This window comes from Colletotrichum orchidophilum (assembly GCF_001831195.1).
Source record: "Colletotrichum orchidophilum strain IMI 309357 chromosome Unknown Scaffold_60.1, whole genome shotgun sequence".
NCBI classification, from domain to species: Eukaryota; Fungi; Ascomycota; class Sordariomycetes; order Glomerellales; family Glomerellaceae; genus Colletotrichum; species Colletotrichum orchidophilum.
The window spans coordinates 69,670-96,245 of record NW_019173016.1 but is presented as its reverse complement, the minus strand read 5'-3'; the positions used below and the strand labels follow the sequence as shown (position 1 = coordinate 96,245).

The 26,576-nt window shown below is 51.8% G+C and overlaps 11 protein-coding genes across 11 annotated transcripts; 4 read left to right on the top strand and 7 right to left on the bottom strand.

Moving 5' to 3' along the window:
* Position 1: 1 nt before the first annotated feature.
* On the bottom strand, positions 2–1,819 carry CORC01_07462 (ribosome assembly protein 4; the record flags this gene model as incomplete). Its single annotated transcript, XM_022619098.1, has 2 exons — positions 2–1,325; positions 1,392–1,819. The coding sequence occupies 2 exons, from the start codon at positions 1,817–1,819 to the stop codon at positions 2–4; spliced, it is 1,752 nt and encodes a 583-aa protein (XP_022474363.1).
* Positions 1,820–3,285: 1,466 nt separating this feature from the next.
* CORC01_07461 (amidohydrolase) lies at positions 3,286–4,710 on the top strand (the record flags this gene model as incomplete). The annotated part of the gene is made up of 1 exon (XM_022619097.1): positions 3,286–4,710. The coding sequence occupies one exon, from the start codon at positions 3,286–3,288 to the stop codon at positions 4,708–4,710; it is 1,425 nt and encodes a 474-aa protein (XP_022474362.1).
* A 184-nt stretch (positions 4,711–4,894) lies between these two features.
* Positions 4,895–6,201, bottom strand: CORC01_07460 (uncharacterized protein; the record flags this gene model as incomplete). The annotated part of the gene is made up of 4 exons (XM_022619096.1): positions 4,895–5,282; positions 5,344–5,720; positions 5,806–5,925; positions 5,995–6,201. 4 exons carry the CDS (start codon positions 6,199–6,201, stop codon positions 4,895–4,897), a joined length of 1,092 nt encoding a protein of 363 aa, XP_022474361.1.
* A 2,992-nt stretch (positions 6,202–9,193) lies between these two features.
* CORC01_07459 (uncharacterized protein) lies at positions 9,194–10,281 on the bottom strand (the record flags this gene model as incomplete). The annotated part of the gene is made up of 3 exons (XM_022619095.1): positions 9,194–9,301; positions 9,360–9,481; positions 9,546–10,281. The coding sequence occupies 3 exons, from the start codon at positions 10,279–10,281 to the stop codon at positions 9,194–9,196; spliced, it is 966 nt and encodes a 321-aa protein (XP_022474360.1).
* Positions 10,282–11,425: 1,144 nt separating this feature from the next.
* On the bottom strand, positions 11,426–12,450 carry CORC01_07458 (uncharacterized protein; the record flags this gene model as incomplete). The annotated part of the gene is made up of 5 exons (XM_022619094.1): positions 11,426–11,609; positions 11,666–11,748; positions 11,805–12,008; positions 12,083–12,330; positions 12,396–12,450. The coding sequence occupies 5 exons, from the start codon at positions 12,448–12,450 to the stop codon at positions 11,426–11,428; spliced, it is 774 nt and encodes a 257-aa protein (XP_022474359.1).
* A 1,674-nt stretch (positions 12,451–14,124) lies between these two features.
* On the top strand, positions 14,125–15,527 carry CORC01_07457 (AreB protein; the record flags this gene model as incomplete). The annotated part of the gene is made up of 3 exons (XM_022619093.1): positions 14,125–14,389; positions 14,454–15,433; positions 15,498–15,527. The coding sequence occupies 3 exons, from the start codon at positions 14,125–14,127 to the stop codon at positions 15,525–15,527; spliced, it is 1,275 nt and encodes a 424-aa protein (XP_022474358.1).
* Positions 15,528–16,362: 835 nt separating this feature from the next.
* On the bottom strand, positions 16,363–17,792 carry CORC01_07456 (uncharacterized protein; the record flags this gene model as incomplete). Its single annotated transcript, XM_022619092.1, has 3 exons — positions 16,363–17,332; positions 17,390–17,458; positions 17,515–17,792. 3 exons carry the CDS (start codon positions 17,790–17,792, stop codon positions 16,363–16,365), a joined length of 1,317 nt encoding a protein of 438 aa, XP_022474357.1.
* Positions 17,793–18,024: 232 nt separating this feature from the next.
* Positions 18,025–21,752, top strand: CORC01_07455 (uncharacterized protein; the record flags this gene model as incomplete). The annotated part of the gene is made up of 13 exons (XM_022619091.1): positions 18,025–18,082; positions 18,191–18,858; positions 18,977–19,060; positions 19,123–19,260; positions 19,318–19,325; positions 19,395–19,510; positions 19,560–19,891; positions 19,951–20,083; positions 20,153–20,286; positions 20,350–20,460; positions 20,651–20,910; positions 20,973–21,565; positions 21,640–21,752. The coding sequence occupies 13 exons, from the start codon at positions 18,025–18,027 to the stop codon at positions 21,750–21,752; spliced, it is 2,748 nt and encodes a 915-aa protein (XP_022474356.1).
* A 126-nt stretch (positions 21,753–21,878) lies between these two features.
* CORC01_07454 (uncharacterized protein) lies at positions 21,879–22,472 on the bottom strand (the record flags this gene model as incomplete). Its single annotated transcript, XM_022619090.1, has 2 exons — positions 21,879–22,020; positions 22,087–22,472. The coding sequence occupies 2 exons, from the start codon at positions 22,470–22,472 to the stop codon at positions 21,879–21,881; spliced, it is 528 nt and encodes a 175-aa protein (XP_022474355.1).
* A 1,595-nt stretch (positions 22,473–24,067) lies between these two features.
* CORC01_07453 (IDI-3 protein) lies at positions 24,068–24,646 on the top strand (the record flags this gene model as incomplete). The annotated part of the gene is made up of 1 exon (XM_022619089.1): positions 24,068–24,646. One exon carries the CDS (start codon positions 24,068–24,070, stop codon positions 24,644–24,646), a length of 579 nt encoding a protein of 192 aa, XP_022474354.1.
* A 601-nt stretch (positions 24,647–25,247) lies between these two features.
* Positions 25,248–26,158, bottom strand: CORC01_07452 (uncharacterized protein; the record flags this gene model as incomplete). The annotated part of the gene is made up of 2 exons (XM_022619088.1): positions 25,248–25,328; positions 25,619–26,158. 2 exons carry the CDS (start codon positions 26,156–26,158, stop codon positions 25,248–25,250), a joined length of 621 nt encoding a protein of 206 aa, XP_022474353.1.
* Between the last annotated feature and the right edge of the window lie 418 nt (positions 26,159–26,576).

The following is a 26,576-nucleotide window of genomic DNA, read 5'->3' as shown; positions in this document are numbered from 1 at the left end:
GTCAAGTCTGAACTTCCCACACGTTGAGGATGCCGGAATCGTTCCGGGCGTGATGTCCATGCAAACACCGCCCGACAACCATGTACTGCCCGTTCCCGGAGAAGGCAGCAGAAACGGCGAACCCAGACTCCAGCCGTGCCGAGTAGACTACTCTGCCAGTCGCCAGGTCGGTGACATCGGCACCGTCATCGGACCGGTACGCAACCCATCGCAGGTCGGGCGAAATCGCCAACGGGATGCCTTCGCTGCCCTTGGCAGTCTCGAGGTTATAACTGTTCATCGCGCCGCTCTCATAGTCCCACATCGTCACCGTCCGGCCCCAAATGGACGCAATCGCCCCCATCGGACCGACGGCGAGCTGCAGCGGATTCCTCCAGTCCTCCATCTCCATCTTGGCAACGGTCCGGCCCGTCTCGACATTCGTGACCCGCAGCGTCCCATCCCGCGACGCGGTCACGAGCCTGGTGCCGTCCGCCGTCCACTCCGCGTGCGTGACCTCGTCCGTGTGGCTGCGGATGACGCTGTACCCTTGCCCCTTGGCCCCCGTGACGATCTCGACGCGGTTCCGGACGCCCTTGATCGCCAGGAGCTGGCCGTCCGGGCTGAAGGAGAATGCGCGGATGCCGTGCCACTGCAGGGCGAACTTGCGCGCCGTGGGGCTATTGTCATTGGCCCAGTCGACGACGTACAGAGCCGGCCTCTCAAAATGGATCATGTCGTGCGTCGTTGGGATGGGCTTGGGGAATCGGTGGACGTATTCGTCGTGATGCTCCGTCGTCACGGCGACCAGGTCCCAAAAGGGGGAGAAGACCATGTGCACGCCTTTGACTTTGATGGTGCGCCTGCGCTCCCCCGATGCGGCATCGAAGAGGCTAATGTCTTTGAAGAAATTGGAGACGGCGAAGGATGTCGGGTCCGCGTTGGAGGTGAAGCGGATGTCGAGGGGTTCTTTCTCTAGGTTCATTGTGATCTTGCCGACGTGTCGGAATGAGACGTGGGCGGGCGAGGCCGCGAGAAGGGCCGGGCCTGTGTTCATGTCACCGTCGACGCTCGGCGCGGCGGACATAGAGTAGGTTGAAGCGCCGGCGTTATCGGCGGTGACGGTCAGTCTCGCCATTTCCGATGCCGGGACCGTGGTGGACTGGTTGTCAATGTACGTCCGAAGGAAGCTGAGGAACCCGGCGAGCTTGTGCAGCGACAGCCTCTGCTCTGATGCGGGTTGGCGGTTGAGGATCTCTTTGATGGAGTTGATCTCCTGCAATGTTGCACTGGCAGCATAAGGAGGGGATTCACCAGCCTCCTCTGCCCTTTGAAGATGCTGGGCTCTGCCATGGTGTCTCATGTCAGTATCTCACAACCATCTCAAATTCTTAAAACGCAGGCAAGCTTACAGGTCGAGTGCATCGACAGCCAGACTCATTGTCCTCCTTCCCGAGGCCAGATACGAGCCCAGGGCCGCGGCGTGACTGGCAGCACTCCTCCACGCATCGTCTCCACGTCGCACGAGGGACCATCGGCTCTTTTCAGGGCCAGTATCAGAAACAACCCCTACAATCTGGCCGACGACCTCGATGCAAAAAGCCGGAACCTGTCGAGTTTCGTTCAGTAGCCGATCCTCCCCGGCGCAACTCGCCTCACTCCGCAAAAGTGCGACGACCACATCGGGTAGTAGGAGGAGTTCCTCTGCCAGGGGTGAAAGTTGCGCCTCGGCTTCGGGGTGGGCAGCGATGAAGTCGCGGACAGCTGCACCGGCCGGTGGCAAGGCGAATTGCAGCTGTTGACATTCTGGATTGATGCTGTTGGCGTTTGAGATGCTCATGGTGGAGGTGCTGGTGATGTGAGAATTGATATCTCGGGGGCGCAAGACGTTGAGGTTTGCTCCGCATCGGCAGTCGTCGCGCTTATGACGAATTGGCAAACGGCTGAACATGCCACTCGTCCATTAGGCAGCCAGATTCTGAAGCGGCTATGCTGGGAATGACAAATGATGTCAGAGGAAGTTGATTGTAGATCTGTCGTGGCACAGTCAGCACTTGAGCTACTCTTCGTTCTAGTGGTTGATTACAGAAATAATTTCTTCTTAGTGAACTTGAGCTGTGCCAAAGGCCAATGATTGATCGTACCACAGTTCAGGACGGCAGTATCTCTCCTGTTGTCGCACTTGTGCGATTCTTATCCTGACAGTATCGTTCGTGTATTGCCATCTCGTCCATTTATCCTGATCGGTTTTCAATCACGTTCACCAAGGATGGGCTGCGTTGGAACATGTCAGCGACCATAGCGCATCGCGAACTCTGCCCGAATGTGTAAATCGTCGCTTCTCAAACTCAGCAGTTTTAGCTGCCAGTGATTGCTACCCGCAGTTCCTTTCTCAAACCTCGGTATTGTAAAGAGGTTAATAAATCCTTTCAATTCTCTAAACAAGAACTTTGAGCCCTTGTTCGATACTGGCTGAGCACTCATGAGATGAGCGCACGCAAAACACGCAGCTGTTTCGCGGGAGGACTATGCTTTATCTACTTCCCACTGGCTTCCCCACCCAACCAACTATCACTGGATGAACACATCCACCAATCCCCGATAGTCTAGTGGTGAGGATATCTGCTTGTCATTGAGTTTCAGCGATTCGCAGGGGACCGGGGTTCAATTCCCCGTCGAGGAGTTTCTTTTTGTCTTTTTCCCTCAATACTGTCAACTTCCATTTCGCTCATTGTCTTTTTCTGATCGGGCAGTCAGTTGGTTAGTCGAGGATTGTCTGTCTTTTCTTTATTGACAATATCTGCCATGCCTCATGGGTGCCGACCGAGTTATCGAGAGCCAAAGCTGTTTTCCCTATGCCAAACAAGTACTTTAAGAACCAAACAGGTGAAATACATCTGCTCGTGGTCCCTTCAGTTGCATCTTCGCACGGTAACCCCAGACTCGACCAGGAACCGTGCCTTTTTTGTTTCCGTCTTAGTGACAACATGAAGGGCTGATGATCCTAACCCCGGTTATGCAGAGCAAACAGTCAAATCCTTCATCCATTTCGGGAAGGTACATTCCCGCGCACTGATCGCCAACATCAGGGATGCTTCCCTCATCCATCGCCGACTCCGCACCGGCAAACTGCCCCGACGCGCTTATCGGCCACGGCACCGTCGCCCGACCCCCCTCCAACTCTCGTCAAAATGAACCATATCCAGGCCATTGAAACTTGAAATTGTGTTAGGATTGTTATTCTTCGAGCTTTCCCTTCACACCAGAGTGTGTTCACAAGTGTTCCTCCACAGCCGCTACCAGGCCATGACAGTCCGCAAAGCTCCCGTCCTCACCGGACCCGCCATGGAGCTGCGACGGCGCACTTCGCCGCGGCGGTGGGCGGCCGACTCCGCGGATGCGATCCCGGAGAAGCTCATCAAGCCGTGGAAACTCCCGCAGCAAAACACCTACCTCTTTGTCCACGCCAACGTCGTGGATACTGCCAAAGGCGTCATCATCGAGAACACGACCGTCAAGATCTCGAATGGCTTGATTGAAAGCGTCGGTGGAAGCCCGGCGGACGTTGCAGGCGATCATGATGATGCCATTGTGGTCGATCTACAGGGCAAATACCTGTCCCCTGGTCTCATCGACTGCCACGTCCACGTCAGCTCCGTGCCCGGCGAGGCCGGCCTCAACGGCGGCTTCGACATGGATGCCACCGTCTCTCACCTGCGGCAGTCGTTTGTCTGCGGTCGCATCCTGAGCAAGGGCTTCACCACGGTCCGCGATACCGGCGGCGCCACTCTCGCCCTGAAGGAGGCGATCCAGGACGGCGTCTTCCCCGGGCCCCGCTTGTTCATCGCCAACCAAGCCTTGTCGCAGACGGGAGGCCACGGCGACCGCAGGGGTGCCCACGACCACTCGGGGCTCTGCTGCGGAGGCCCATCGGGGCTCTCCAACGTTGTCGACGGCGTGCCGGAGTGTATCAGGGCGACCAGGGAGCAGCTGAGGACGGGTGCGGACTTTATCAAGATCATGGTCGGCGGCGGCGTCGCGTCGCCGACGGACAGGATCGAGAACACGCAGTTCACGGCGGACGAGATCAGGGCCATTAGCGAGGTCGCCCGGAGCTACGGCACCTGGGTCACGGCCCACGCCTATACCCCGCGGGCGATCCGCCACGCGGTCGAGAACGGCGTGACGGGCATCGAGCACGGCAACTTCATTGACAAGGAGACGGCCGAGTTCATGGCCGAAAGGGCCGTGTGGCTGACCCCTACGCTGGTCACGTACGACGCGATGGGGTCGGACAAGTACAGGGGGTTTCTGCCCCCGGAGAACCAGCGCAAGAACCAGGAGGTCTTGAAACGAGGTCTACAGTCGTTGAGGATTGCCGCCGAGGCGGGCGTCACCATCTGCCACGGGTCCGACTTGCTCGGCCCCTTGCAGGCCGAGCAGAGCAGGGAGTTTGGCATCCGCCAGCGGGCTCTCAGCAACAAGCACGTGATTCAATCTGCCACGGTCAACGCTGCCAGGATGCTTCGGCAGGAGGGTGTGCTCGGTCAGGTCAGGGAGAAGTTTGTGGCGGACTTGCTGATCCTCAACGGGAACCCACTGGATGACGTCTCGATATTGGACGAGCCGGAGAAGAACGTTTTGGCTGTGATCAAGGATGGCAGGGTCTACACGAGCCGATGGAGCAAGCTTCCGGAAGATGTAAAGGAGCCGCCTAGACTGATCGAGTGAGCAGGAAGCTAGGACAGGAGATTCGTTTTCTGGAGACGAGCAAGCTTTCCACTCGTGGAAGTATTTGACACGGTAATGATGCAATCTCATTCACCGAGCAAAGTCTCACTTTTTTGCCAAAATTGTGTCGCGATCCCAACGTCTTTTCCAGAGAACATTGAAGCTTCATTTTGATGTCCACACGCTACTCTACATCTCGAACGCTGCTGCTCCCTCTACTATACGTGACCTTGCCGGGCATCGTGGGAGCCGCATCCCTCTGCTCGTAACCCTGTAGTTGTTGCTGAGATTCGGACAGGTGTTCTACAAGTACGAACCCGTCGCTTTGGCGGCCGCTCCTCCTATTTGAGATGCCGTTGGATTTGCCATTCGAGCTGTAGTAGTTGGCGGTACCCTTTGGCGAGTACTGGGAACGGCCCAGCAGAGGCCGGAGGAAGGGGATGCACGCGAGGGTAATGCCGACGCCAGGCTCTAGCGCACTGAAGATGAGGGCGCTGGGAATGTTGAACGTCACGTCGAGATAGACGAGGTTGGCCAGGTAGTACAGGCGTAGAGCCGACACAATGCAAGTGCTATGGTTGGCAATGACGATTAGTTCAAAACGATGTTTCTGGTGGTGGAGGCATGACTTACAAGACCCCTAGCGAGAAGGCGATGATGAGGGCTACCTTCTTGTACATCTCTAATCGCAGACCCCACAAGTGAGAAATCGGCATAACGAGGATGATGATGTCGGTAATTATGTTCAAGACCCCCATCGTGCCATCTGCCGCTGGCTGATTCCCGCAGTGCCGGTTCCTGAGATCGAGCAGCCAGTTGTCCGAGAGAGGGATGCAGATGAAGAAGGCGATCAGCACCGTGACCACGGTCCACATCATGGTGAAGGCGGCCAGTATCCTCGCTGATAATATCATAAATTTGGTGCTGAAGATCTTTGAATAGAGTAGGAGAATGGATATCTTGCAGAGGCTGAGACTGATGGCCCAAAGGATTTGCTGAGCGACGAGGACCTAGAGAGAGATGCGTTAGCAACTCCACCAGGCTTCACATTTTGAAACAAGACAGGCTTGATCGATGGAAAAAGGTGATGCGAACCTTGAGGAACTTGATGATTGGACCGACCCCATACTTGGGTATGATGGCAGCATTATGTACGCCGACACCGCATTGTATCACACCGACTATAGAGACGGCTTGCAGGGCATTGGAGAAGACCTAGCAGAAAAGAGTGAGTAAGAGCCTCTCATCTGAAATTGCCGGCCGTAAGCCCTCATTGCAACTCACACATGCCGCAATGATACACCAATCACTTGCATCCATGTCTCTGTGCGCCATGCGCCTGGCGATGAGGCGAAGGATCACCATCACCGTCGGTATGATGATGAAGGCAATGGACACCGCAACCACAGAGACCTGGTCCGCATTCTCCAACGGGAAAATCACCACCTTGTCTCCCATCGTCGGCTTCGCCGGTGTTGGTGATGCCGCCATATTGTCGTCCCGGTAGACTGCGATGAAAGAGGATACGCGACCTTGACCTTGTCATCCACACGTGATACGTGCTGTGGATTATGCGGGAGCGAGGTGGGACAAAGAATTCACAAACTCCCAAGCAAACCTCGTGGAGCAAGCCGCTTCATTTTTGTAACTCGCGAGGCTCCTCCCCATTCCCAACGGTCCAGGGACTGGAACCACAGATCTCTCTCTCTCTCTTTTCTTTTTGGGGCGGGACACATCAGGTCACCCAATAGCCCCGAGGTGGTGGTTTTGTTTGCTTTTTCTCCTAGACATGGCCACCAGAATGACAAGCTGCATACCTTATCGACCGTCGTGCAGACGCAGTGCAGTAACGACAGGGGTCCGGACAGCTGACTACTTCACCAGAATTCCCCCAAGAGGAAAGGAGAGGGGTCTTGGTGTGGCCACCAGTGCCCACCTTACAGCCACGCGAGCACGTAGGAGAGTCGAGGAAAATAACAGAAATGCCCAGACTTTTCCAACCTGCCAGAATCAGGCTAAGAAATGGGCTGGAGGTGTGATGGCTGCGTTGCGTCGTGCTTTAGCGGGATGGAAAAAGTGGATGTCAGCAAACAAAATGATGGAAATGGGCGATGCTAAATTTGTAAAATATGATGGAAGAAAATGACGAGATTCTTCCTCACGATCCATCGTCGATGCAAGACGTCCTCTCTGTCTCTCTTCAGTGAGAGCGATTCCGATAACTTGCCTGAACTAATATGTGCCTACATATTTACTTACTTCGTGAAGTTATGGACTTGGCCCTGCCTCTCGCAAGGATGCTCATATCAGCCTGCCTGAAGAAGCTGTCGTGTTACCCGTACCCGACATCTGACCCCAGTACCCCCAAAAGCACAGATATCGACCGCGTGTCATTTCTACATGAATCGGGTTCGCGAGGAGATCCAAGTCGATTCAATCACAAAAGCATGGGCCGACAAACGAACCAGACGTGATGAGGCCCTCCTGTGTCCCCCCCCTTGAAGGCCTGCCGATTGGCGACAGACGCAGGGAAGACTAGACAGGGATCCCCTCTCGCTTTTTTTTCGGCTTACCGAGAACCCTTCTTTTCTTTTTTTTTGTCCTCCTTCGCCGCCTTGAATCACGCATGCCTCCCCGTTTTCCTGTTCCTGCATGGTGTCTTGGTGCTGCCACACCAATCACAAACGCAGCTTTTCGCCATCGCTTCAGACTTTGCATATTTAGTTTGCTCTAGGTCGATGCTGTCATCAGCCCGTATGCCCGTTTGAAAGATGGCTTTTTCCAAGGTCAACCTTTTAACACCGACCCTTCCCAGCCAGCCCCTCCGCGCGAAACCACGTTAGGACTTGGACAACGTGGGATACGGTGGGAACGCGTAGATAGCTCCCCTCTACTGCACGACACCATCCACTGACCCCTTGTCCAACGTTGAATCGTGTGTAGCACACCATCGCTCCCCGTCCCAAAAGGGTTTGTCGTCCGTCGTCCGCAACCACCCAGCCAACTCAATTCTGACGTCCTACTCGGGAGGGGGCACGTCTGGGTCTCACTACGGAAGTGGGAGAGGCAGCATTAGCTTCGACAAAAAAGTTTTTTTTTTCCCTCCATCATGGCAAGCCACTGTCTATCACTTAAACCTCTTCGGTACCGCGCGGCCTAGCGGCTAAGCTAGGCAATGCAATGACGGGACGGGAGGCAGAAGCCGGCATCCGTCTCAAGCGGGTTGTGGAGAGAGAGAGAGAGAAAGAGACATACATGAGGGAATTTTGTGACGTCGATGGAAAACTTCTCTCTTGAAATGCTCAACCGCAAGAGTTTCCGGCTTCCCCGTCATGCCGCCTTAGAGGTAGTGTTGTGGCTGGGCTGTACGCAACCGTCGGGATGTGGAGGATCCTTCGCTTCAATCGAATCAGTAAGTCATGGGCTGGGACGGCAAATTTATGCGATTGAATGACTTTCTCAGCATGTATGTTGAACCTCCCAAAGAATACTCAAGCTGCAGCGTCATCACTAGGCTGGCCGAGCGTCAGTCGTCTTGACGCAAAAGGATCAAGCTCGAGCGCAAGTCCAAGGACGATTTCATTGAGAAGCTATTAGAATCGATAAGAATCCACCTTTTACGGTACAAAGCCCAAATTGGTGTGACATATGCGGTTGAAGATTGAAGGGCTGGAAGGGCCGTGAGTCTCGGGTAGAAAAATGATTAATCACAAACGAACGAGTCAGCGGCTTTTCTGGCTCAAACGACGGGATCCAATCGGGGGATGCCTCTCGATGCCTCAAGGAGCTAGCATGGTGCTGACAGAGGTTGTCAAAGTCTCAGTTGTGTGAAACTATAGCTTGGATAGGCTGCATGAGTGATTTTGTCCTGCAGTAGTCAGCGCAGCTAAGGTCAAGTGTATGGCACTCCAACCATAAGCGAGCAAGCGAAAACCTTCATCGCAAGGGAGAACATCGAAATAGTGTGAAATCAACGACTTTGGGCATGCTTTCCTTGGCAGTCGAAGTCGTCTGAACGATCTGGACTCGGTTAACGTAGAGAAAATCCGAAAAAGATGCTCTTTAGAATGTGGCTAAAGGCTCTAGGTCCGTGGCCGTTTCAGCAATCAATTTTTATATGAGTTAAATTTTACAGGATTATCCTTTCGAAGGCTTTTCAAACATGATGGTTATCTTTGTAAATGGCGCCATCGGAGCTAGTGACTTCAAAGGGAGCTTCAAACGCAGCTTCGAAGGCAACTGAGCACGTGGCGGCATAGAGGAGCCTCGGATGGCCGTCGGTAATATCAGATATCAAAGCCTGAAACCGTGAGATCCATGGAGGAGCTTTGCGTTTCGAAGAGAACAAGTTGAAACTTCAACATACATTGTCATGTCGCTACGGTCACGTATCTGAGAATGTCAGTTTAATCCTCGGAGGGAATGGCAAGACTCTATTCGTGTGTAGTGGTCGTCAGGAGCCATCACAAATATCCAAAGTCATTCACGAATTCAGAGACACCGGTTTTGCCTCTCGCGCCAATTCTACTGCCTTTTGCGCGGCTTTCCCAAAATCTGCCTCCGTATGTAATCCCAAATTTGCCTCCTCCAACTGCGCGTCCTCGTCAGCATTCTCGACATACCACCAAATTGGTCAGGGAACAACTCACAATTTTCAGCCCCAGCTCAGAGTTCGTACCCTGAAGTCGAACCACCAGGGGGACTTTAAGCGGACCCAACTCTTTCGCCGCACCAAGAATAGACTCTGCAATCATGTCGCCTCTGGTGATTCCTGGAAAAAAACAATTGTCAGCCAGAGAACCAAACACCAAGCGGGGGTTTCACAGCTAGCTCACCGCCATAGATGTTGACGAGTATCGTCTTCACCCTCTGGTCCCTCAGAATAATCTCAAAGGCCTTGACCATGGTCTCCTTCGTCGCTTGCCCACCCGCATCAAGAAAGTTGGCACTAGCGCCTCCATGCAGCGCAATGGCATCGTTGGTCGCCATCGCGAGCCCGGCGCCGTTGACCACGTTACCAATATCACCGTCCATACGAACGTAGACCAACCCGTACTTTTCAGCTTCGACCTCTTCAGGGATTTCATGCTCCGTGTCGCGCTCTGCGAAAAGCGCCTTTTGCCGCTTGGCTGCGGCATCGTCGAAGGAGAAGCTGGCATCCATGCAAGTCAGCCCTCCCTCGGACGAGCTGGCTAGCGTCTTGATCTCGAGAAAAGTGGCGTCTTTGGTTTTAAAAATCTTGTAAAGCCTGCGCAGGATGTCCTCCAGATCTTCCGCCTCTTTCGCCGAGGCTTCTAGACATTTTGAGACATTTCTAGTGATTCCTGGTGTGATGCCTTCCGTGAACCCAATCGCGAATGTATGAAGCTCATTCGGATGCTGTGTTGCTATCGTTTCGACGTCGAGCCCTCCGCGTTTGGACACGATGAGTATCGGACAGTAGTTTTCGCGATCGAACGTGATGGCCAAATACCACTTCTTTTCAGACTTGAGAGCCTCCGTGACATGAAGTTTGTTGATTAAGGTGCCGTTTCCTATAGACTTTTCGGTTCTCAAATAGTGTCCGAGCATGCGATTGGCGGTTTTCTCGGCGCTTTCTGCGTCGTTGACCAACTGGATGCCAGCTCCTGAACCATTGTCAAACGTTCCATTTTCGCCGTCGCCCCTCAGTATTTGTGACTTGAGCACACAAGTTCCGCCTAATCCTGTCAGGACCAAGTATAGGGTCTGAATGAGGGAATAAGTAATTACCAAGCTCTTTGGCGATCACTGCAGCTTCGGCCGGTGTTCGTGCAAGGTGTCCTCGGGGTACTGTGATGCCGGACTAACAGAGATACATTAGCGACTTACTTTCAGCTGGTATGTCTCTCTCGGAAGATTAAGAGTAAGACTTGCCTCCTTCAAAATGCTTTGCGATTGATATTCATGCAAGGTGAGCTTTCGTGACTGTTGCTTCGACAACAGCTGGGGAGCAAGTTAGCAATCTGTGTTTCTATGTGAGGAGGTCGACCTACGTTTGCATTCCTCCTCCAGAATGTCGCCATCAGACTTCGGGGTGCCATGTTGAAATCAATTGCAGATTGAACCTTCAATATCGACTACGAAACAGGAGTAACTCCTCTGAAATTTGACCGATGCGATTTCACAGCAAGGTAACCACTCAAAATATGACCGAAATTATCAGGTACGTCATCTAAACAAAGAGCAGCTAGCGATGTTGAGGTCGGCTTTGTGGGGTGGCAAATAGCCGAAGGTTGCGCGTAGTCAGCTACATCGGCTATATCCCCTCCTCCTATGGTCACTAGGTGAAGGCGAAAGCAACGCTGCTGAATTTGTCGCAATTTAATACTTGCAATGTCCAATTAAAGACAGCTTCTTTGACTTCCTCGCTCAAGTTACGTTTACAATCACAATTGAGCTACTTGACCTTATCGGCTGAATGTAATAGCAACAGAGGCACATCTTGACTGTGATCGCTTAATTGATCTAGACATCCGAAGTTCGAACAGACAGGTCTAGGCTTAGCCTCTTCATGATCTTCCTGATAAGGCGGATGCTGGTCCGGGCCTATTATCGTTCATGATACTGCAATTGCGGACGCAATTGGTCGCGGCACCTGCTGGGTTTGGCCTCTTAAAACCCCAGAAGTCTACCCGCCTGTCTTTGATGCAGCCCCTGTGAGCCTGTGGCCAATATAGCGTAGATTTGTGTGTAATTATATAGCTCTACCGCCATCGACCTCCAAATTGACACCAGTGATAAACTTGCTCTCGTCCGAAGCCAAGAATAAAGAGGCATCTACTACGTCCTCAATCTCACCCAATCGCTGCAAGGGAACGTTGCCAATGAACTTCTGCCGGTTTTCCGGCGTGTCCTTCATACCAATGAAGGATTCGAATCTATGGTTGTGAGCATGTAAACAGCGGCTTCAAAGAGTCAAGAAACCCAAACTTACAGGCCAGTGCCAGTCAAAAGAGGGCAGATGGAGTTGACACGAATCTTGTGCGCACCGTATTCAGCCGCCAGTCCCTTGGTTGCCTGTAGTCTTATTAGTCAAGGTTGTCATTTCCTCTTACTAGTCATTTTCTGTGTACATTGCAGACGGCTCCCTTGGAGGCATTGTACCACACGAGTCCAGGCCGCGGGCGCAGAGCTCCGATTGAGGAGATGTTTAGCATAACGCCACCTTCGCCTTGCTTGATGACTCGAGGCATGAAAGCCGCGGTTCCGAGGAAGATGCCCTTCACATTGACGTTGAAGACCCTGTCGAACTCGCTCTCTGTTACCTCGAGTGTCGGCTGTGTCCAAAAGTCAGTGTACCTTCCCTCCCCACCCGCAGCTGAGTTGCGAGAAAGATAGAAGCATATCATACCTTGTTTTGGTACGTCGTCCCGGCGTTATTTACAAGACAATCGACTCGTCCATAGCGCGACTGTGCGGCCTCCATCAACTTCTCCCAGTCCTCGGCACTCGTAACGTCTGCCTTGAAGAAGGAAATCGAGTCGGGCGCATCTTGCGCCACTCTTTGTCCGTCGGTCTCATTGATGTCGGTAATGAGGACTTTGGCTCCTTCTTGGGCGAATTTCCTGGCAATGCCCTCACCGAAGCCATGCCCTCCGCCTAGGGGGTTGTCAGGACATGACGCTCAACACTACATGTATAATTCGAGGTGCGGATGCTCTTACCGGTAATGATGGCGACCTTGCCGGCAAGTCTTGATCCTGTCTTAGTGTCGCTCATGTTGGCTGCTTCTCCGTCACAAATGTTCCAATGTTGATGAAACTTCTGCTATTGTCAATCAGAACTACCGATACAGGTTGTACCTTTACTAGATTCAACCACTTTTGTAACATGTCTTGATTATAACCCCTCACTTAAGTAGCCGTAGAGGTTGTACCAACGCATGGCTTTCACACTGAGACCATAAGCTAATTGCATCATAAGGAGGCGGGGAGGTGCGGGGGCTAGCACGCCGGGCAACGAATTCCGTTTGCCGCCACGGCACGGTCAGGCGAAGCACTTCACAACTCGGCTATCCCTTTTAAGACCTATAAGTACAACTGCCACAGGCCGTACTGATATCAACAAAAGCTAAAACGAATGACAATTTGATTGGTGCATACTGTCGTGTTGCTTGGAGATTGGAAACCAATGCATCTTGTCAACTGCTCAGCGCCCCTTTCATCTTGATTCTTGAACACTCAATAGGTCATTAAACTACCTCGAGGCTAGATTAAGGAACACCGTTCGCTGATTGTGTAACAGTAATTTCGGGTAGAAAGTTCCACAAGCAACATACGTATTCTTTGAAGTCACAATCTTGAAAGTACGAAGCTCGGCTACTACGGGAAACCACTTTTGGCAGGATATTTCCACAGTGGCCTCTTTACTATACAGCAAGTATTTTTAGCCCTCTGCACCTTCGTAAGCCATCGGCAGAATATTCTGAGCGATACACAGAAAAGACTACGGTCGCTTTGGTCGAGATTGGTATGTATCTAAGCTTATTCTGATATTCACATGGAACTAATTCCCGAGTACGTATAGCTAATTCAGAAGAGGATATTATTGATCAAAACATTGGTTGATTGGGGACTGGGGAGCATGACCTAAGGCATCGGCTGAATAACAGATCTTAGCAATAAAGCTTTGTGGTGCTGAACAGTCCGACTGCCGAATGCAGGGTATCAAGTTCACGCGTTCTGGACAATCGCAATCATCCCCAAAAGCGAAACATCGTAGATCTTGTTGTAGGACTGTGGCAAGTAAAAAAGATGCGGCACGTGTCAGATGCGCCGACTCAGGTTTCCTGAACCCACTCTCACAGTCGCTTCCGAACCCAGCTTCCGAACGGAACATGAAAAGGATACAGGGAGTTGCTGTTCATTCCAACACATCTATGTTCTAGGAACGTTTTGGGCTGCCTCCTTCGATCAACAAAACAAAGGCGTGGGTCTTAGGTCTCATCCCATGAACTCCATTGGTAGTTTCACCCTTTTTTGTTGGCGAAACCACACCCTCTGACTTCAACGGCTCCCCCACACAAGCCCAGTCTCCCCTCACTCCCCACACGTACCCCGCATTGTGCTAAGCTGTGAAGATAGGCAGTTTGGAGTTCGAGTCTGGGACTGCCGTATTTACAAGTCCCGACTGTAACAACCGTTGAGCCAAGCTTGCAGCGCGGACCACGTAGCATGCGGGGTGCTTCTTAGCGGAACTCTGTCCGAGGGTGTGTTCGGCATCAGGTTTCTGGATAACAAGACAAATGCGGCAAATGTTCCCCTTTCCTGCGGGTCTATGATTTCCGGACGCCCTTATCGGAATCCGCATAAATACCGAACCCGACGTATACATATAATATGAGCACCTTCATTCATACCCTCATCAGTTTGCTAGCCTCATTCGCCAAAAAAGATGACGACTATCTCGCAAGAACCCGCGCTCGGGTTGACCCTGGGCATTCCCCAAGGCCTGAAGAAGGCGACTGAACATGTCGAACATATCGAGCACGTAAAAGACACCTCTGCAGGCCTCAAGACGAGTTTGCTTGGGCTGAAAAACATCGAGACGCAAGCATATGTGGTGGACAAAGTGAACGCTGATTTCCAGCTGGTCCCAATCATTCTTGACGAGATTCGGCCAAATGAAGTGCTTGTCGAGATGAAGTACAGCGGAGTGTGTACGTCAAACCTAGCAAAACTCCAGTGGCCCATCTGTTGTCTTGGCTATTGATAACATCACAGGCCACACGGATATTGTTACCCAGCAAGGCGGTCTCCCCTTTATTGAATTCCCAGCCATCTTCGGTCACGAAGGAGCCGGCATCGTCCGTGACATTGGCAGAGACGTCACAATCAAAGACCTAGCAGTTGGTGATGCAGTTCTCCTCTCCTTCAATTATTGCGGATCTTGCAAAAATTGCACGAGCGGTCATTCTGCGTTCTGTCCGGACTCATCAATGATCAACATCAACTCGGTACGCGTAGGCGACCGCAGCACTCCAGCTCGGCTAGCTTCGGATGGCCGTCCTGTCCGGAGCCAGTTTTTTGGGCAGTCGTCGTTCTGCGAAGTGTCCGTCGTCAATGAGAAATCAATTGTCCGGTGCCCGCCGGCGGCGGTCGAGCACATGGGCTTGTATGCTCCGCTCGGGTGCGGGCTTCAGACCGGCGCCGGGACAGTCTTGAACGTAGTCAAGCCGGGGAAAGAAGACTCCATTGTTATCTTCGGGCTCGGAAGTGTGGGTCTAGCGGCGCTGATGGCTGCCCGCTACCTCGAGACCGGACAAATCATTGCCGTCGACATTGTCCCCCAACGCCTCGAGCTGGCAAAGGAGCTCGGGGCCACCCACACGATAAACTCGAAAGAGAGTAGCAACGTGGTACAGGACATCAAAAAGATCAGCAACGGCGGTCCAACTTTCGCTCTGGAATGCACTGGCATTTTGAAAGTCATTGAAGACACGATTGCGTGCGTCGGTCCCTTGGGCATAGCCGTCCAGGTCGGGGTACCGCCTCCTGGAGCCGCAATCAAGCTTGACCCGCAAGAGTTCCTGATTGGCAACAAGAGATATGTTGGCGTCATCGAGGGAGATTCGATACCTTCGGAAATCATTCCCAGACTGATCTCCATGCACCATGAAGGCAGGTTCCCCATCGACAAGTTAGCTGGGTTTTACCCGGCATCACAGTTGAACCAGGCCATCCAAGACATGGCTGCCGGAAAGGTACGTCGTCTGAGCCGTTCACCCGATCTACCCCGCGTCTCCAAAGCTAATAATGTGGAAAAAGGTCATCAAACCCGTGATTCAATGGAGCTAGGCCAAGACCTTTGCCTTGGCCAGCTCAGGTCAAGATAGACAAAGCGATGAGTATGGCTGGACTAACGAGGCCTCGAACAAAAGATCGTCAGCGGGGTATATAAACTCGGTATAGAAATATCAATTTTAAGTCGTTCTAGATCTGGTGGCACTAGACGCTTTCGCAGTTGGCCGTAATCGACTGTCAGCTCGTAATACTTCAGGCTGGCTGTTTTGGCGATCCTCAGTCCACTGATTCAAAACTTCGTGCGAACCATTCCAAGACCGAATTCCACCTTTGACAGACTGGTCTCGCTCATGAACTTCGGAACTTAAAATAAGTACCCGAAAACAAACCCCATTAATAATCAAATTCGGCCCTAGTTGCCGTAAAGAGACTATTTTACCGTGTCTTTATAAATCGTTCATCGCCACCGAACGCCTGCTGGGGGACAAAAGGAATGGGTCTCACTTCAGCCCTGCCACCGGCAGATGGAGCCATGCCGCAAGCGGTCCTCAACACTTCATAGCACATTCCTCAAGCATTGGCAAGATGCCTGCTTCATATGGCGCTCGAGAGTGTCGTTTCCTCCTAGCAGTGTATACCGCGGCGGGATCGGTCCGGTCCCTTGCTGGAGAAACCGTCCTGTAACTGCCGGGAGCTAGTGTGCCTTTTTCTGTGAAACCCGTCATTTTCCCCCCATGTTTTTGTCTGGCTGAGTAAAATCTTGGCAACCTGTCGCGTCCCTTCAGGGAAGTTAGTAGAGATTATTGTGCAACAGTATTAGAATTAATCAAGCAATCTCATGCTACTTCTAGTTCAGCATGGGCAATCCAAATTACTGAGTTGTAATCAACTAAGCAGGGGCCGACTCTGGCCGACTGGGTTTCTGATCGCCCGAACCCCAAAAGTTCAGCTTCGCAATGGCCATACTCGTTTCTTCCTTCATGTCATCGCCATAGACCCACAAGTGCTTCAACTTCGTCTTCTGTTTCTTGACGTATTCTTCTGCCTTCTTCTGAAGAAGGGGTGCAGTCTCCAGCGGAAGAACCCAACTCTCCTCGTCCGTCGGGTCGTGACGCAGGCAAGCCCCCAGCACGATCGATATAAGCGAGTCTCGGCTGCTGAAATCTCTCTTCAGCTCCTTCCATCTCTTAGCAGCGAGATCACAGGCCTTGGTGGATGATCCAGAACAACGCACAGCCTCCCATTTTGGCAAGCGGCAATCCAGTCCCCATCGATCTTGATCAGACTCCACATCCCACTCTCGGAAGATGACCGCCTTTCCGCGGACGTCGCTAAGCTTAGGCCATTCTTTCCCCGTGTACAAGAAGTCGTCTTTAATCATATCCCTCTTCAACTCCCTGTTAAAGTTCTTGGGCACCTCGTCGTTCTTGATGCTGTAACCCTCGGACCAAGGCTTGCTGTCGTCGTACTCCACGGACGCGGACGAGAAACTGAGCATGATCATGACCGCCTCCTTCGTATTCACTGTCAAGAATTCCTTGACATGGTCGAGTACGTCGTCGAGTTGCTTATCCAGAACTATTGGACCGTGTCGTAGTCTGCGTTCCTCATCACAACGTAGATCAAGCAAACGAATGCCGCTATTCAGTTGAGCGCGGACGCTATCCTTGTGAAACTTGTGCATACCGAGCAACTTCAACTTCAGCCTCTTGTCATGGATCTCCGGCTCAATATTGAGGTTCGCGGCATCGTTGATCCAATATGTCGAGGCACTGCTGGACCGAGTTCCCGGTAAGGTCAAATCCTTCAAGCACATGTCCGGGGAGAGACGGCTCATCCAGGAGTTGGAAAATTCGGGTCTGAATGCAAATCAGATGGAGAAAAATCACTCTAGAGGTCAAGAATACTGTGCTCACATGGTTTTCATGATGCATTCCTTCTTCTCAAAGTCAAATCCGGCAGTTGAGGCCACGAAAGTCGAATAACTATCGACGATCAGCTTGAGCCACCAGAGCTTATGACTCGAAGAATGCAAACTTACTTGCTTGAGTTCATCTTATTATTTTTATATGTAAAGATTCCTTCAATGATGAGGTAGTATTCGTAGTGATGTGTGCCATTACTGAAGCCCCAGAAGCCGCGGTTATTGGTCGAGATGAGTTCACTATCTCGTCGGAACCATCGCGTTCCGGGCATAAGCTCTGGAGATCCTCCATCGGAAGCCCAAAGCACAATGTGGTATTGAGGGTACTTTTCCTCCAGAGCCCGCAGGCTGATCTGCAAAGGATTTCTCAGGTCCGTTAGAGGTCCCACAGCCATGATTGCAATGCGGCACGTCAAAGATCAATCAGAAATGCTGTCGCAAGTGAGGAATGTGCCATAACTCGAGCTTCGAGACAGAGCTATATAGATGCTCTCGTGTCTGCTGCAGCCCTTCTAGTTTCTCTCGTTATACTGGTCTAGCTAAGAAGTGATCAAAGTCCAGGGTAAGACAACCTGCATTCGTCCAGCTGAACCGAGTGCGCCAAGGGAGCAGGCCGTCTCTAACACCATGCGGCTGAGCCATAGTGAGACAAACGATGGCAAGGAGTCTATCCAGGCCGTTTCGGGTATGAAGTACTCGTGGTTCCGGAAGGTACGCACGCGACCATGGAAACGAAAATTAAAGCCTGGTGTCGGAGGAATTGGCCGAGGGCTGTGTTCCTGATACAAAACAGACACTGAGACGCTACCGCGGGCCTGGAGCACCATCATCCTATTCAGCTACTTTCTTTCAACTTCTTCATTGCGCTTACTTGGCATGGAAGGCGTTTACATTACCCCCCCGTCTTCAGCGGGTGCCAAAACATTCAGCGACGCGACGAAAAAACCGCCTGACTCGGGCATAATTATTACGTTTCAGCGAATCGATAAAGCTATTATAGCGTCAAATACTGATGAAGAAGCCAATAAAACATCAGTCCCAGGTCTAGGGAGCTCTGTGGGGACCATCGGGTTGGCCGTGCTGTTAAAGAAATGTGGTATCAGCGCCAACGTTGGTATGGATGATGTTTCCATGGCCATGATCAAAGAGGGTATGATTGCTATTGGTCTGGCCAAGGAGTTTGACTTCTGGAGCTCCCCTTCCTCTAGGCTCCTTGATGATGATCTCACCCTCTTGGAGTACGTGGATCACGTATCAAAGCTAACGAAAGAGCCCGAGTTGGACGTGAGAATCTACTACGGACTCAAAAAGGATCATGATCAGCAGACAATCCAAGATATCTACAAGTCGGGGAATTTCGTCATCAAGGTGGTCCAGATCAAGAAAGACAAAACTCAGGCTGTCCAATCTTTCAGAGTGATGAAGTCGCGTCCAGAAGATGCGAGCAGCGACATTCTTGTTGTAGGCTGCCTGCGCTCTCAAACACTCGGGCACTTCAGAAATGGAATTATTACAATGCAAGTCTCTCTCTGTCTTCCGTTCCATATAATCATATCTAACGCCTCATTCAAGGTCGCAGCTCATCACCAAACACCAGTTCTGCCTACCCGATGAAACCCCTCTCCCTGATACCACCGCGTTCGGAGAATACGTCGATCTTCTTGTGAGCCCGCGATTTCTTCATGTAACCTCTCGAAGCTTTGTTGATTCATATGTCAACTCAAGGACGAGGTCTGTCCTTATGAGGATAGCGTGCCATCAATCACCCTCAGGTTCAGGGACGCTTCATCTCTCATCGATGAATCCAAGTCAAATCCAGCCCTGGCAGCTTCAGGGGGAAACAAACAAGCCCCAAAGTCTGAGGTAAGACATTTAAAGATTGCAAATTGGATGATTTACTGAGGCGGTTCCAATCCACAGAGTTCTAGGTAAGTAAACAGCTTCGACATCAAACTCAATTCGCATCTTCTTACCATTCAAACCCTTGATTCTAATAGCTCACCATCATCTCTGGATGAATTGCAATGGAATCTGGTCATGAAGAACTGTCAAGTCATGCACGGCTGGTACCTTGAACCCGCAACCAACGAGATCAAGATGGCACCAAAGCCAGGTTTGTTATCGACGTTTGGTCGTGCGAGCTTCTTCTGACAGCTGTCTAGCATTCCGTCTTAGGCCAGGTCTGAACCTAGGCTACATGTATACATCAGACGGCGCAGTCAATGTGCAGAAAGCCATGGGAGCCGCTGCTATAGATGCCATTCCCAACTATGGCGTCACTGATGGCTCCAAAATTGATGTCGTCACTGTTGAGAGCGATATCCGGCATTCTCTTGTTCGCAACAGTTTTGACAAGTCTTCCATGGATAGCAAAATCGCCATTGGCTACTCAGGACTGGGCGTGAACATGTCTGTCGGATCTTCCCTCGACTCCCAGCGTGGGAAGTCGTCGGAGAACAAGAAATCCATCAAGAACATGATTGGCAGATACAAGGTAAGCTAACAGCAGCAACTTTTGACAACTTACCCCATGCTTATAACCTCCCCTCCAAGCTTCCCCGAGTCACTCTATTCCTCAATGCGGACGATCTCGTTCCGACCCAAGAATTCATAGACAACGTCGAAAAGATTAAGGGGCAGGAGCATACGGACCCGACGGACGTCCGCAAATTCTACGAACGATTTGGTACGTCGCGGCCCATGGCCCAACGTTCTTCATTTGCTTGTCATGAGCAATGTTACTGAACCCTCACAGGACAATTCTTCTGCCATGAGGTCATTCTCGGGGGGATGCTGGTTTCGACCAAGACTCTGGTTGGCAACGAAACTCTCGAGGAAGAACAGGAGCGCATTGGCTTCAAGCACGCCATCGGATTAAGTGTTTCCTCTGTACGCACCCTCTCCGCAATCGCCCACCCAGCAACTGCCATGGCAACTGACAAGGTACCGTAGCCGGTCAAAGTCGTTCTTGGTGCGGAATCAAAGAAGGAAAGCACCTCGGGTAATGATCAAAGCGCCAATCGCAGCTACAGAGACAGCAATGACAGCGTGGTATTCGAGGCGGTAGGTGGGAACACCATCTTAGCTTCAAGGTATAAGGCCCTTTCTCTGGAATTCCATGTTGATAATCTGACGCGTCTAAAGCCCACAGCAGTGGTGCGAAACTGTTGGGGACCACAACAATTGGCGAGTTATCGGGGTAGGAAAATCTCCCATTGTCCGCGTACTATTCTTTTTTTCTGACGTATTATAGAGATCGGATATGAAGTTGATCCTCGACTCGTTGGTCGAAAGCGGGAATCCTCAATATCATAGTGCTGCGACAGTGTTCAATCCCACACCTCACGTTCCGGTATCGAAATTCATTGATATCCCGAAAAGTGCGAAAATTATTACGCAGTTTCGATTTAAGACGAAAAGTACGAATAAGGAAACGACGCACTATCTTCGTCATGACATTCAGAAACTCGTCGAGCTCAAATCGACGGGTGAACGAATGGTAATGCCAGAAAAGTAAGGCGTCACACCGCAATGTTGGATGTTGTGACATTCACTGACACGGGTACCATTGTAAGATTCCAGGGCCCTCGGGTCGAACCCTACGAATCTGAATGGGACGATCAGGATGGCATATGGACCATAGCTCCAGTACTGAACGCTAGGGTATGTTGTCAAGGCCGATCGCAACTGGTTGACGGCTCCATGGTCACAATTCGCTCCGGGCGTGATACGCAAAGGTTCCTCTCCGTTCTCCGAACTTCGTCAGGGATCTTTCTTCCCTGCATCACAACTTCGGAGCAATTCATATGGAGAGTCCGAGATGTTTCGCTACCCAAGTCCCTCAAGACGGCCATCGCAGGAAAGTCATCTTCCAATCCGCTCAGGCATGACGCGTCTCTCTGCTTGACTTTTGAGTTTGCCGATAACCCTCGGGGCTTCCGAGATTTCAAAGACGATGTTCGCGGCTTCCGTAACGTAGATTATCCTTTCAAAACTCGATTGGTCCTTGTTGAATCACTCAGCAAGACGGTCATCTGGCCGGACCGCAGAGTGCTCCTTCTTGCCGACGGAGATGATCTTTTGTCTAATTCTACTACCACCAGAATTATGGACTTGGATGATGCCGAGATCTCTGTGAGAACTGCAAAGTTCAATATCGACGTCCGTGGTAAGTCAACTAGTGCGTTATTGCTTCTACTCCATCGGATGGCTGACTTGCATGTGCTTCCCTGCGCGGCATAGACCCAAGGGATGACGACTATGACATTTTGCTAGAGGAAGGAAATTCCATCGAGGAGAGACTCAAGGAGCAGCAAAAGAAATTGAAAACTAGAGATCAGGGAGTCTCAGGGTAAAAAAAGGTGGTCTCTCTTCATGTTGACCTGTGCTCATACCTAGGGTTCAAATAGCAGACTAGTCCGAATTTTCTACGTTGGCCCCAAGGTTGCTTGTTACTATGTTTGAACCCTGCCTGACATGACTCAATCCGATTTCAAGTATGACTTCTTCGATCCCTTCATCATGCAATAGAAGCACCCTATGCCAAAATCACCCAAGCGCTCAAAGTTTCCCCCGGGCCATTCCATATCTTGTTTCTTCGATCGCATGCTACAGTCGGGGCCACTTAACGTCATGTTAGTGCTGATTCACCTCCGTGACATGAGGAAATTCAGAGGTTTGGACACTTACAAAAAGAACTTGCACTTGGCATCTTCGCCTGGCCGAGCGGACTTGACATGACTACCCCAGTCCCAGTTAGGGTATGTCTCCAGGCCGTCTCGGAAGCAGGCCCACCAGCAGTCTCCTTTCCAGTCCTTTTCGGTACAAAGATGAACAGAGACGCAAGATTGATCCTCTCGCTTCTCGTTCGCTACTCCGAGGCTAATTGTTGGAAGTCCGGCTGTTGGGTTTCCTGAGACGTCCGCGATCGACGATGAGGGTATTAGATTGTTCCAATGCTCTTCCTTGTACAGAGGAGCATGCGAACGTTTGATCATGGACGTCATAGAGGGATCGGCTGCGGTGACGAGGCAGGCAAAGACGACGGGATAGATGAATGGGCCGAGAACCAACATTGCAATAATGGTGACTTGTTTAGAAATGAGTGGTCTAGGAACTATTTACGCAATGGAATGGAAGAACCAAGACGAAAATTCTTGACCGGCACCACGGTCTTATTTGATTTGGTCCAATGGTCAACTCAAGGGTTTATCGCGCAGCATCTTTTGTGTCTGGTGTCTTTGACAATAGCTACAATGAAGCATCCCTTGATGTTACATCAGCCTGGAAACGACACAAAGAGACGAGGCAGTCCAGCAGTCACTTGGAGTCGCACACGGCTTCGTGGATGGCATAGTTTGCACCAGGTTTGCCTCTGGCTTTGAGAGCGAGACTCCACAGACTCCAAGGGAGTAATCAGTGCCTTTCGCATCCGGAAACTTCACGTCAGCCGCGGCTACGTGTTCGAGATGTGGTATATGTCCCACTTACATCATATCCTTGAAGAGAAGTGAGCAGACTCTTCTACCTGTTGAGGTTTAGAAACAGTCTCCTTGTAGTGATGTAGAAAAGCCTCAGCAGCTATATGGCCTCTCGAAGGACGAAGGGTCGACTATGGCGAGATGCTGCATTGCCTGGATTCTTCAAATGGTCTTACGCTGCCTCCTCGAACCCCTTGCGCAGCTAGCACAAGGTAAAGTAGACTCGAGAAGTTGCACTTTTTTGTTGCCCCGAAGCTTACTACTCAAATAGCTTCATCTGAGACCATCGGTCTCACATTCCCATCGACTCAGTCCAATGAACCTCCACGACGAACGGCTGTCTCAAAATGAACCCTAAAGATACGATGTCTTCCCCAATTCAAGGGCCTAGATAAAGCACATCTTGGGTCACGCCGATGCAAGCTCAGCCAAACCGCGCTCGACCCGTGCCACCACCTCTGAGTACCTAGGTCATGAAGCCACCACGACGCATGCCCACGATACTCTGATAGGGCGCCTCCTTCTCACTCCAACTATGCTGATTGGCCCAGAGGTTTCAGCTCTTCGAGCTGGGCCTCCTCCACACAACGCTCGTCAAACCCCAACCTTAATCGACGGCAAGTCAACGCCTCACGGAGACCTTTTCTCAACATCGTCGTGCGATGAGGTAGGCTTCTTTAACGTTCTTGTCTTAGTGGCTGTTATTCCTGTACCGCTCCTCAAGTCAAGCTGACCAGGTCTGGGTTGACTTGTGCGGGAGCACCTTTCGCAGCAGTAATTGAGGTAGGCTGACGGGACCTCAACCGAAGGCTGAATGTGGAAAGCCAAGTCGGGCTGTGTCATTTTACGAAGACTTGTCGGTGAGAATGGGTGTAAGAAGGGGGGGGGAAGTCGTGGGTGGGTCTAAGTTTATAGTCTTTGACCACGCTGGGTGAGAGTGGCCAGAGTTGGGGAACGCCACGATAGTTCGCCTGATACCTTTTGGTTGCATGAAAGTAGTTAGATTAAGTGCCCCGTTGAGGCCGCCATCGTATAGAAGAAGATATAAAGGCCCTCTGAATATCCTCGGTGTCTGTCCAGTTCTCATCATCGTCTCCAGCTCATCGTTAATTGCCCAAACACCAGATCCAACAATCCTCTATCCCATCCCGCAAACATCAACCATAAGTCCTCTTCATCCCCTCATCACAATGTTCCCCAAGAAAATCCTCGCCGTCCTTCTAGCCGCAACCTCCGCCCTCGCCTTCCCCCTCCAAATCCGCCAGGGATCAACCTACTTCAACCCCTCAGCAACTTACACCTACAACGTCGGAACGGGCGCCATCACCCCCTCCTCCGGCACCGGCGTCGTGTCCAAATCCACCTCCGACGGAGGCAACGACCTCACCGCCCTCCTCACCTTCACCTACCCGCCCGACACCGCCGGCAAAAAATGCCAACTCTACTTTTACCTCGACGGCCCCACCTCCAGTGTCTCGGGCAGCGGCAAGCTCGACGTCTTCACCTCCATCAAGCCCGCGCCTTCCAGCGGGTCCTCCGGCTGGGGCGCCGGCGGGCCGGGAAACCAGAGGGACGTCAACATTGGGCGGCTCTCCGCCGTCTGGGCCGGCTTTGCGACCTGGGACGCGACGTACAAGGCGTATCTCACCGCGCCGACGGATTGCAATGCTACGGGTACCGTTCAGGGGCTCGAGCTTGTTGGCGTCTCCGACAATGACCACGTGTCGTGGAATACACAGGTTTCTGGTGCTCGAATCTATTACTCCTAAGCTTACTGTTTTCCTTCTTGGAACTACGGTGGTAAGGGTGGGAAACAGTATGACAAGGGGGTGGTGACATCTTCTCTTCTTCTTCGCTCATTAACCTTCTTGCCACATATCCATATTTGCCGGAGAAGATCGAGTCTAGGTTTGTGTTGCAGAAATAGGTATTAATTATGCTTTTGATCACAAACTTTATTAGAATACGATGATATTCGCTGCTGAATGATCGCTTCACAACTTCACAAGTCTACAAGGCATTACGTGAAATTACCATACCCATCTACTTGTTTCCATCAACATTACCCGCCTTTTTGAGTGACGTCTCACAACAAAAACAGCGTTTGGTTCTCTGCATGTTACCAAATCCAGGGCAGTATCGGTGTGCGAGTGTCTCAACATTTCCAAGGTTCCACCTCCTTTTCCAAACTGGTTCACATCCTCTCCGTCAGTGCTGAACAGTGACTGCCATTCCAAACGTCTACCCAGAGCCTTTCACGGTGAATTCTATTCACAAGACCCTATGCACGAAGTCCAAATCTACATCGCCAAGATGTGGGCATCTTCTTTGGCCCTTCTTGACGCCTGAAACTCCCCTCATCCCGCAGCGTCATATCCCCCACGCGTTCGCCATGCCCTTCAGAACCTTGCAATCCCCCTTGTGCGTCTTCCAATCCTCCTTTTGGCATTCCTACATCGTCCACCATGGTCAGTGCATCGGCAATATCAAATCAGTTTCCACAAAGTGCATAAGAAAAAAGAGAAGAGGGAAGAAAAGAAACCTCCTCAATACCCCCTCTCTAAAACAACAACACACAAAATCGTCAAAAAAAAAAAAAAAGGGGGGAGGAAAAGATTTACCTTGCCACAATACCTCGCAACACAACACGCAGTACAACTCTTCAACGCCGTCCCCTCCTCCCCAACGCCCTTCCCACACCCAGCACAAGCCCGCAACCACGCCCCGCCATCTTCCCTCACCCTCGCCCCCACCTCCCCAATCTGCTCCAGCCCGCCGGGTATATACTTGACCCCCGTGCCCCTGCCCTCCGGAACCCTCACGAACCCCCTCTTCCCGCCCTTGGGCGCCGTCCTCACCCCGCGCGGCACAACAATCGTCCAGCCCGACCGAACGGGCCGCAAATCGATCCCGCGGTCCTCAAACGTCACGGCGAACTCTGTGCCCTGACGGTCGACGACGACGAGGGTCGGTTTGGTGATTGTCATGTTTTGCTTCACCTGCGCGATGAGGAACCATTCTTCCCGCGCGTCGTGGGAGGAGGGCATTGGTCGCGTGACGGCCGTCGTCGTGGAGGAAGAGGCGGAGGTTTTGGCGGAGCCGGAGCCGGATTGGGAATCCGTGTAGGAAGGCGGGTCGGAGGGCGCGAGCGCCGGCGGCGCGTAGGAGGGCGGCTCCGACGATGCGGCGTAGGAGGGTGGATCGGCGGCGCCGGCTTCCTCGATGGGGAGGCCCTCGAAGATTGGGAAGATTGCCTCGTTGGCAAAGTCCGGGATCGGCATGATTACGGGCTTTTGTCTCGGATTTTTGGCACAATGGAGCAGGGATAACGTGGAATGGAATGAGACCAAATGAAGAAGGGACAGTTTGATGTCCAATCAATATGAGGAAGGAGAGGCCTGAATGAGCTTCAGTTGGAATTATGGTCGAGAACGGTTCAGTGAGAGGCTAGATGAGTGAGACTGTGTGAGTGAACGATTGATTGGTGGGCGTGTGAGATTGATTGGACTGAGAGAGGGATCGTCCATAAGTTTCTCCGGCGTCGTGATTGGCTGGGTCCGTGTTAGTGGAGAAACTTCAAACACCATGTTGTAAAACACTCACCAGAAAATGACGAACCGGAGAAAAGTCGGCCAGAACGAACCCGGACTGGGCATTGTTCCCAAAACCTTCTCGAACATCTAGACGAGGCACCTAGTA